The sequence below is a fragment of the Meles meles genome, chromosome 19 (genome assembly GCF_922984935.1).
Source record: "Meles meles chromosome 19, mMelMel3.1 paternal haplotype, whole genome shotgun sequence".
NCBI classification, from domain to species: domain Eukaryota; kingdom Metazoa; phylum Chordata; class Mammalia; order Carnivora; family Mustelidae; genus Meles; species Meles meles.
This window is the reverse complement of record NC_060084.1, coordinates 12,485,968-12,496,732: the sequence shown is the minus strand read 5'-3', so window position 1 is coordinate 12,496,732 and position 10,765 is coordinate 12,485,968. Positions and strand designations below refer to the sequence as shown.

General features: G+C 45.6%; 1 protein-coding gene across 3 annotated transcripts in view; it reads left to right on the top strand.

Annotated features, from left to right (window-relative positions):
- Positions 1-3: 3 nt before the first annotated feature.
- AARS1 (alanyl-tRNA synthetase 1) overlaps positions 4-10,765 on the top strand; it is a 28,241-nt gene continuing 17,479 nt past the window's right edge. The window contains exons 1-3 of one of the 3 annotated variants that reach the window (XM_045989096.1): positions 4-124; positions 2,426-2,589; positions 8,312-8,476. In XM_045989096.1, coding sequence (XP_045845052.1) covers positions 8,333-8,476 — 144 coding nt within the window. In that variant the 5' untranslated portion in view covers positions 4-124; positions 2,426-2,589; positions 8,312-8,332. Of the gene's footprint in view, positions 125-2,425; positions 2,590-4,958; positions 5,030-5,110; positions 5,381-8,311; positions 8,477-10,765 lie in introns of those variants that run through there. The other 2 variants (XM_045989097.1, XM_045989098.1) reach the window with 2 other exon arrangements.

The window sequence follows — 10,765 nt, the reverse complement described above, 5'->3', positions numbered from 1 at the left end:
TAACGCCCGGAAATGCTGGCTGCCAACTGGCTCTCCACCGCCCGAGCAAAACCACATTCCCACTCAGCACGCCGGCATAGAAGCTCATATATATTGAATATGTCAAAACACAGAACCATTACAGGTAAGTAGCCACCAAAAGCGTATTGGAACATCTTTTTCTCTTCAGGTTGGTCATTTTCAGTGCCCAAGGATTGGCAATCAGCCATGTCAAACACCATTTGGTTAAAAATTTGTCCCGTAGACTGTGTGGCAATACCACTTAGAGGAATTTCACCTTCAAAAATACTCAAGCGTGGTGCTAGGGAAATGTGTTCCAGGTGAAGGATCGGAAAGAAGAAAAAGCAAGGAGGTTTGAGTCTGAAGGACACAATTCCTGCGGGGATTGACAAGAGCCAGGGATGAAGATTGGTAGTAGATAGAGGCAAAGGGCCATGCAAAGCCGCTTAGTGAGCAAATGAGTTCATTCCAGGGAACTCTTCCCCATCTGTCATGACTTTTGGAGTTACCTGTGCCTGGGTTGGAATCCCAGCGCTGGTTGCGTGGTTGGGAGAATTTTTTTAAAAGGAAAAAATACCTTGGGCTTTTAGAAGAGGTAAAATAAGGATTAAATGTGACACTCGCTTTCCCTTAACTGGAAATAAACAAGGTCCCTTCCCCTTGTTACTTAACTAGAAAGAAGCTGGATATTTTCCTGCAGCTGAGAAAATGAATCCCCACTTCTGTTTGCCGCTGTTCTACTCCAGTGAATTAATTTCAAGCAGTCGTGGGCTCTATCTGGAATTTTACCTGTAGAGTGTAAGAATGTTCAGGAAAGGGTAAGACAGTTCCAAGCGATACTCTATTTGCCATGATTCTTTTTCTCTTGTACCCTGGCGGGGGTTAATTTGGTGAAGATTTTTTGGAACCTACAGGGGAGGATATGCAAAAAGAAAAAGGCAAACACACAGCCAGGGAAGCCACGACATACATCTCATCCTATTCAGAAGCAATCCTAGGAATATTTTGCCAACAAAATTATATTGATCACTGGACTAATGTAGGTTAAGGATTTTTAGGTTAAAAAAGAAATCATCCAAGGTGCAGGACTATATACAATAGGATCCACTTGTGAAAAAGAAAACTCTCATGTGCTTGCAGACACTATAGAAAATGTATGAGAAACACACAAATCTGTTAACAGTAGTTGCTTCTTGCGAGGGATCTAGAAATGTGGGGTGGGAGAAGACTTCCTTTTCGTTGTGTACACTTCATCCTCTGAAATTTAGTTTCCATGTGCATGTTTTCCTTTTAAAATTGTATTTCAGGGGTGCCTGGGTGGCTCATTCAGTTAAGTGTCTGCCTTCAGCTCAGGTCATGATCCCAGAGTCCTGGGAGCTCCCTGCTCATCCAGGAGTCTGCTTCTCCCTCTCCCTCTGCTTCTTCCCCCACTCGTGCACTCTCTCTCTCTCTCTGTCTCAAATAAATAAAATCTTAAAAAAATAAATTTGTATTTTAGACAAACAAGAAAGGGAATAATACAATGAACATCTAGGTTCCCACCTTAGGGCTTAAGAAAGAAAACAATTAAGATTTTTTTTTTTTTTTTTTTTTAAAGAGAGTGTGAGCGGGGGCAGGAGTGGGGACAGAGGGAGAGAATCTTTTTTTTTTTTTTAAAGATTTTATTTATTTGACAGAGAGAGATCATAAGTAGGCAGAGAGGCAGGCAGAGAGAGTGAGAGGGAAGCAGGCTCCCTGCCGAGCAGAGAGCCCGATGCGGGACTCGATCCCAGGACCCTGAGATCATGACCTGAGCCGAAGGCAGCAGCTTAAACCACTGAGCCACCCAGGCGCCCAACAATTAAGATTTGATTGAAGGCGGCGCCTGGGTGGCTCAGTGGGTTGAGCCTCTGCCTTCAGCTCAGGCCATGATCCCGGGATCCTGGGATCGAGCCCCACGTCGGGCTCTCTGCTTGGGAGGAAGCCTGCTTTCCCTCCTCTCTCTGCCTGCCTGCCTGCCTGCTTGTGATCTCTGTCTGTCAAATAAATAAATAAAATCTTTAAAAAAAAAAGATTTGATTGAAGCCCCCTGTATGACCATCCCTAAAGACAGCAGCTGTCCTGAATTTGGTGCTTATCCTTCTCATAAATGCTTTTTACCATGTGTTGCTTTCTCTATTTAAAAAACAAACAACCCGGAGGCACCTGGGTGATTCAGTGGGTTAAGCCTCTGCCTTCGGCTCAGGTCATGATCCCAGAGTTCTGGGATTGAGCCCGGCATCAGGCTCTCTGCTCAGCGGGGAGCCTGCTTCCCTCTCTCTCTGCCTACCTCTCTGCCTACTTGTGATCTCTGTCAAACAAACAAACAAACAAATAAATAAATAAATAAATAAAATCTTTAAAAATTTTTAATAAGCATCAGGATGCTAAGGTTTCCTGTCTCTAGCTGTAGATACCAGCTCAACGTGAGACACCTGCTAAGAAGCAATCTGCTTTCCAAAGCAGAGCGTGGAGAGGAATCAAGGTTATAAGAGCCACTGGATTAGAATGCAACCTCCTGCATTTACTCCCACATGACTTTGGCAGCCTCCACATTCTCTGAAGTTGTGGGTAAGTACCCACTGCACCATTCAATGATTCAGCAGTCAGAGGTTATGCGATGTGGCGACTGGCCTCCGGCGAAGGCTTGATAAATATTAGCTATTATTACTACTCCCGACTCTCCCCTCCATGGGTGGGGGTGGTCTGGGGTGGGGAAGACGCCTAACTGTGGAAAAAGGGTCTTATTTCTAACCTCAGAAATACTCACATCGCCCACGGGCAAGGCAAGCGGAAAGCACCGCAAGGCGCGGCCTTGGATACGGCCAGCGGCCCCAGCCATCGCCCAGCAGCATGGCGGTTTTACCTCCGCCAACGGCCGCTCACTGCCGCTGCTTCATTGGCTGAAGCCTGGGAGCCAGTTCGTCCAGCCAATCAGCGGAGGGGATGGCACAGCCTCGGGCACGCGTGCCCAGGTAGCTAGCGGCGAAAGGCTGAGCCTTGGCTCCAGCAAGGGGTGCTTTGTGTATTGAACTTTGTTATTTTTTGCTGAATATCCAGCTCCTTCGCTAGACTGAAAACTTCATGAGGGCAGGGCAATTTGCATTCTTTAATGTTGACCTTCAGGGACTAACGCATAATAGACACCCACTTGGTGAATGACTAGATGAGGAATACACATCCCCCAGAGAGGTCAAACTTTTAAATCTTTGTCTCTGAACAAATAGGGGAAGAAGCTCATTCCTAGTTGATGCCCTCGCTACTCCAATGTGATCCTCCTCCTCCAGCAGCAGCAGCATAGATATCAGTAGGACCTGTGGAAGTCCATTAGAATGCAGAGTATCAGGCCTCACTCCTAGACGCACCAGATCAGGATCTGAATTTAAAGGTATCAGGTCATTTCTTAACAACTTATGGTCTGAAAACTATTCAGTCACTCTCATTTGACCTGATAGCAAATAAATGAATGGTCTAAGTCCATTTTATGGGTGCTAAAAATATTTTAGGTGCCATGGGAGAATTAGAACCTAGGACTACATAATTCCAAAACTTAAGTATTTAAGTTGTCCTATCTTGAGCTCTATTAGCTTCCTCATTTCCCAAGAGGTTCAGCCAATGTTTTACTTCAGAGTAAGTCATGTGTATAGCACTTACTCTTACCTGCAAGCCTATTTGCTTAGTCCAGAATAAGAATTTTCCTATAATACACAATTTGTATGTAGCATTAAAATAGTTTTCCTGGGGCACCTGGGGGGCTCAGTGGGTTAAAGCCTCTGCCTTTAGCTCAGGTCATGATCCCAGGGTCCTGGAATCATTCCCCCGCATTGGTCTCTCTACTCAGCAGGGAGCCTGCTTCCTCTTCTCTCTCTCTCTGCCTGCCTCCCTGCCTACTTGTGATCTCTGTCTGTCAAATAAATAAATAAAATCTTTAAAAAATTGTTTTCTTTCTATTATATAGTTGCACTACCAACAAGAGAAACATATCATAGAGAACTGGATAATTCAGGTAGAATGCTTAGAAAAATGTTACATTTGGGCCTCAACTATTTCTCTTCATGTGTATTGACACAGTCATTGGGTGAATGAAAAAAAAATTTGTAAATATGTCTCTAATTCTTTCACGAGTGAAGGTGCTATCCTAATAGCGACGGCTCCAGCAACATAATAAAGGTATTGAGACTACAACCAATATCACTTTATTTTATTTTGAAAATATAACTTGTATAATTTTGGCTTTCCCTTTTAATTGTGGTGGCACAAAAGTTTGACCCATTTCTCAGATTGTTTAGGCCAAATATGCTATTTTGGGCCAATGTGGATCAGAACAAACACTTTTCTTTCTTGGTTTTGTGCTCTGGGTGCCTCAGTCTCCTTAGCTGTTAAGAACAGGTAATAATTAGTAACTATTATAAGGTTGTTGTGAAGATCAGCTCGAAAGCGTACATCACAGTGCCGGCTGCATACTACATGTTCAACAAATGTTAGGTGGGATAATGATTAAGGAGTTGGGGAGAACTGGGAAGCTAGTTAAAGTGTTTTTTTTGTTTGTTTGTTTTTTTAAACTGGCTTTTGAGCTTGAGCGTCCTTATGTATAGAATGCACTTCTATATACGAAAGTAACGTATTTCCACAATGAACAGAACTATACACCAAGAGCTATAACTTTTAACAAACACATGTCGCCGGTTACCGTTATTAACCAGGTCGAGTATTAGGACTTTGCAAACCAAAATGTCGACCTCCAGAAGCCCGCAGCCTACCCGGTCACGTGACGTATCCCTGCCCTTCAATTCCCGGCCATTGCATCAGCCGACATAGAGCCGCCTTTCTGGAACCAACTAGTAAGCTGATTTGTGCTCAGGTTGATTGGCATCTAGACTGACCAATAATACCTCGTAAAGATAAGGCTGGGCGGTGCACTTTCCATCTGGGCGCTCTGACTGGGCAGGGTTGTGAGGGCTGCGGTCTGTCGTGGCTCGCGGCCAGTGCCGCTGCGCGTCTGCGGGAACAGGTAACCTCGGTCTCTGGGTTGGGGGGGTCCTTATGGAGGAGTTGGGGAAGGCGTCCCTCGGGAGAAGTAGACGGGCCTCGGAGAGATTTGCGGTGTCGCTAGAGCTGCTAGGTCGTAGGCCTGAAAGCGCAACCGTCCCAGCGGGTCCCTGGGGCCAGGCCCCACGAGGCCTCTGGAACCAGGGCCTGTGGTGGATTTGGGGCTGAGGCAGCCGCCCGGCTACAGCACCGCAGGGGAGCGGCATCTTCAGACCCCTGGGGCGCCGCGGCCCGAGTGGCCTCGGGTGGCATTGCGGAGGACCAAGACCTTGGGAGGATCACGGTTGCCATTGACTACCTGCCCAAAGCTGAGGTTTTATCTCCTCCGGTTTTAACCCCTCGGGGAGGGCGAGGAGGTTCTGAGTGTGTTGGGGGCGGGGGGTGTGTGGGAGGGTGGGCTAGATGGATGGAATTCCTCTGTGAGCCATTTCCTAGATTCTTAAAACTAGGCGGTACTTGTTCAGGTTCATCTGGAGGCACTGCCTGTGCCCCATCATGTTCTGCTATTACTTTCAAAGAGAGTGCGTTTCCCGGTGTGCTTCCAGTTCGCTCACCGTTTGCTATTAAAGGATCATACCTAATCCTGAAATATTTACTTAGCAGTCATTGGACTAGATGTTGAGGCTATTCCCGTATGGTGAGCAGAAATCAGTCATGATTCTCACGGGGGTGGAACTTACAGCGTGATGGGGGAGATGGACGTTGAACAAGCAGTCCAGTGGGTGTAGACGTTTTAAAGGAAGACACCTGAAGCTACGGGGGGGGCGGGGGGGGGGAATAGGGAGAATCTGGTCAAGAAGGAGAAGGCTTCTTAAATGAGTGTCTTCGGAATTGATATATCAAAGTCGAGGAGTTACCTAGGAAATGGAAAAGAGGGGGTAGGGTAGACAGCTTACTTGGCAAATGAAGAGAACATTGAAAGGTCCTAGGACTGGAGCCTTAAACCCAAAGGCCGGTGTGATTTAAGGTACTCCAGACCTTTACAGCCTCTGCTGGGAAGTAGAATCCGAGGACCACCCTTTCTCCCACTTTTCAGTGGATATAAATACTATACAACCTTCCAGTATATAGTGAATAAATGAATTTGTGATGGCGATGTGGCTTTTAAGAGTCCTGTCTCTATATGGCATACTGTGAATATATCGGATCCTTATATCATTTGCAGTTCTTTCTGTATGACTGTCTCCCCGTTGGGTGCGTAGACTCATTCTTGGTCCCTCGCACAGTATGCGTTTATATATGTTGAATGAGTAAGCAAAATGGGAAGTCTACAAGTCTTTTGGGACACAGCTCATTTACCTCAGCCTGTTTAGAGGAGGAGCAGTGAACGTTTTGAAACTGCTCTGATGTTGCTCAGTCAGAATTGGCACTGTACATTAATTTTTGTCACCGTTAAGTTTGATTGAGAGCCACGATGAGGAGGGATGGGGTATGGCAAAGTTTCTAAAAACCCTGGCCTTGACTCCTTTGCGTGGGCATTAAAGTCCTTATCTGTGGGAGTTTTAGTCTGCTCTGGGGCTCTTTCAGCCAGTGTTTCACCATCTTTTTGCCCAAAGGGCTTTTGTTTCCGTAAGTAGTTGATTGAATTGTGAATTAATCATTTGAAATTGTGGTTAGCCATGAATCACTGTGTGCTTCTTTATCTTCTTAGAAGGAGGGAAAAAACAACTTTGCACTAAGTGACGTGAAGTAATAGCATCCATGTTCCTTTAGGGCTTTCCAGTTTACAAGTTTCTTCCAAGTGCCGGATGGGTTTTGAGTCTCACAACAGCGGGGAGTAGGCAGCGTAGATACTACTTTTTTACACAAAAAGGAAACTGGGCTCAGTGGGTTAAGCGTCTGCCTACAGCTCGGGTCATGATCACAGGGTTCTGGGATCAAATCCCACATTGGCTTCTCCTCCCCTCCCCTGCACTTGAGTGTGTGCACTCTCTTTCTCCATCTCTCAAAAAATAAATAAAATCTTTTTTTTTTAAGATTTTATTTATTTAATAGGCAGAGATCACAAGTAGGCAGAGAGAGAGGAGGAAGCAGGCTCCGTGCTGAGCAGAGAGCCCATTGCGGGGCTCGATCCCAGAACCCTGGGATCATGACCTGAACCGAAGGCAGAGGCTTTAACCCACTGAGCCCCCAAAAATAAATAAAATCTTAAAAAAAAAAAAAAAACCCAAAAAAGAAATTTGGGACTCAGTAACTTATTTATGGTTAGAGTTGGGTCTCGAATTCTAGAGACTCATGTCAGCTAGATGGTTCCCATTTTTCTGGACAGCCAGTGCTGATGGCACTGTAGTACCATGCTGATGATTGGCACCTGCTCACCAGGGACTGTCACTTTTCCCCAACCTGCCTCTCAGGGAAATCGTAGTAAGTGTGAAAGAGCTTTGAAATGGTCAAGTCTCATTTCTTAATTTCTCTCTCTTCTGAACCCCTTTCTCTTTGCTCTGAGCTCCACCTCCTCAGTGTGGCTGCAGCATCCTCACCCCTTAGTAACCTAATAGCTGGGAAGGTAGCAGTCTGCCAGCCAGTTGTTCTGGGGGTGCTCAGGCAAGGTGGAGGCAGGTATAGTCCTACTTGCAGACAGTTCCTTATATAACTGGCCCCATCTCCAGGTCCACTACTGTTGACAGCAGCTTCCCTAAGGTGGTCAGGCCAAACCTAAAGACCCTGGCTTTAGGGGTCATGGGACTATGCACGATTCTAGGCATGTAGATGAACACAGAGCTGGAAGGGGCCTTATTGTTCATCTCATATGGACCCTTCCACGTGTTGCTGAAGTGAAGTAACTCCATTAAGGATTTACAGCTAGGACTGGAACCCAGGTCTTCTGAGCATCCCCTGCATCCACAGTAGGCTTCTCTGCTAGACTGTAAACCATGAGGTTTTTATTCCCATTTCCTAATTCCTGGCCTAGGCCTTGGCACAGAGGATGCGCTGTACATCTTCATATTTTGGAATAAATGAACACATGAAGAAACACTCCTGCTCTACTTGATGTGTTGGTGTATTGAACCTATTGAGGTTGGCATGGGAAGGAAGAACATGTGGGACTGTTGTCTGCTAGTGCAGCAAGTTTTGCTTCCATAATGATTTTAGCCTTGGACGTTACAACATAGAGGTTTTAGGATCAAACAGCTTTCCGGTGTCCTGATTTGATTTGGCTTAAGAAGCCAGGAGTCTTGTGTAATGCCTTCTTATCTCTTAGTTTCCGTTCCTCTAATTTTCCTTCTTTTTTTCCTCTGCTTAGTTCCGTAGGGTTATTTTCAAGATGGACTCAACCCTAACAGCAAGTGAAATCCGGCAGCGATTTATAGATTTCTTCAAGAGAAATGAGCACACCTATGTTCACTCATCTGCCACCATCCCATTGGATGATCCCACTTTGCTCTTTGCCAATGCGGGCATGAACCAGGTAAGTGTTTTTCCTTACTCTTTCTTTGATTTAACATTATTTATTCATTTAATTTCTTTAAATTTTTTAAAAAGATTTTTATTTATTTATTTGACAGAGAGACACAGAGAGCAATAACACAAGCAGCGGGGGTGGGAGAGAGGGAAAGCAGGCTTCCCACCAAGCACGGAGCCTGTTGTGGGGCTTGGTCCCAGGACCTTGGGATCAATGACCTGAGCCAGACAAAGGCAGATACTTAATGACTGAGCCACCCAGGCACCCCTAATTTATTATTATTTTTTTATTTTTAAAGATTTTATTTATTTATTTGACAGACAGAGATCACAAGTAGGTAGAGAGGCAGGCAGAGAGAGGGGAGGAAGCAGGCTCCCCACTGAGCGGAGAGCCCAACGTGGGGCTTGATCCCAGGACCCTGGGATCATGACCCGAGCCGAAGGCAGAGGCTTTAACCCACTGAGCCACCCAGGTGCCCCTTATTTTTTTTAATTAAGCTCTATACCCAACATGGGGCTTTAACTTAGACCCTGTGGTTCAGGAGTTGCATGTCCTATCGACTGAGCCAGCCAGGTGCCCCTGCTCTGTATAAAGTTTTGCCTTTACTTTCTTCTAAGGAAAAAGCTGTGTTTTCTTAGCCACTGGCTAGATTAATCTTGCCGAGCTCCAAAGAGACCTGTTAACCCAGCTACTGTGAGTTTCCTTCACTTCTTTACTTTCTTTGTTTTCTTTTCTTTTTCTTTCTCTTTCTTTTCTTCTTTTTCCTCCCTCCCTCCCTCCTTCCTTTCTTCCTTCTCTCCTTTCCTCTCTTTCTGATTTTATTTATTTATTTGAGAGAGAGTGCACAAGCAAGGGGAGCAGAAGAGGGAGAAGCAGGGAGCCTGACACGGGGCTTGGTCCCAGAATCCTGGTATCATGACCTTAGCTGAAGGCAGATGCTTAATGGACTAAGCCACCCAGGTGCCCCCCCGCCCTTATTTTTTTCTTTATAAAATAAGTGAGTACTTATTTCAGAATTATTTCAAAGCTTTGCTTTTGTTCACATTCTGAGTCATGTAACTTTATTGATTTTTTTTACCTTTTATTTTAATTTTTTTTTTTTTTTTTTTTTTTATTTGACAGAGATCACAAGTAGGCAGAGAGGCAGGCAGAGAGAGAGTGAGAGGGAAGCAGGCTCCCTGCTGAGCAGAGAGCCCGATGCGGGACTCGATCCCAGGACCCTGAGATCATGACCCGAGCCGAAGGCAGCGGCTTAAACCACTGAGCCACCCAGGCGAGAGAGAGTGTGTACACATGTGTAGGGGTCAGTGAGAGGGGTAGGGGTAGTGGGAGAGAAAGAGAAAATCTCAAGCTGATTCTCCACTGACCTTAGAGCCCACATGGGGCTTGATCCCAGGACCCTGAGCCCATGACCTGAGCCAAAATCGAGAGTCAGATGCCTAACAGACTGAGACACCTAGGAGCCCATAATGATTTTTTTTTTTTTTTTTTAAACTCTTTCTTGAAGCTACCGCCACCATTGCCAGTTTGGATCCACTGCTGATTTATGTTTAGGGTGGTGAGCTTTAAAAGATAATTTGAAAGCTTTGTTGTAATATTGAACACTGTATATCAGACTGATTGTGGCCTGGAAGTGGATTCAGGTTACATAATGCCTTCAGGGCTTTCCTTTGGTGGTTTTCTTGGAACCCTTAGCCCCGTGGACCGACTGGCCCTTAGAATGTGTCTCACTCTGTACTAACTGATAAGTTGATATTTTCTTTCCTTTACTGACATAGAAAATTAGAGGCAATAGGAATAGGAACATTTTCTTTCTTTGTTTTTTATTTTTTTAAAAGATTTTTAATTTATTCATTAGAGAGAGGGAGGGGCGCCTGGGTGGCTCAGTGGGTTAAGCCGCCGCCTTCGGCTCAGGTCATGATCTCAGGGTCCTGGGATCGAGCCCCGCATCCGGCTCTCTGCTCAGCAGGGGGCCTGCTTCCCTCTCTCTCTCTGCCTGCCTCTCTGCCTACTTGTGATCTTTCTGTCAAATAAATAAATAAAATCTTAAAAAAAAAAAAGAGAGGGAGAGAGAGCACGTGTGCCAGTGAGAACTGGAGCACAGGGGAGGGTCAGGGGGAGAGGGAGAAGCAGACTTGCCACTGAGCAGGGACCCTGACGCAGGGCTGGATCCCAGGATCCTGGGATCATGACCCAAGCTGAGGGCAGACACTTAACCAGCTGAGCCACCTAGTCACCTCGGTGGGAACACATCTTGTATAACATTAACGGTATAATTATACGCATGTTTTCAAT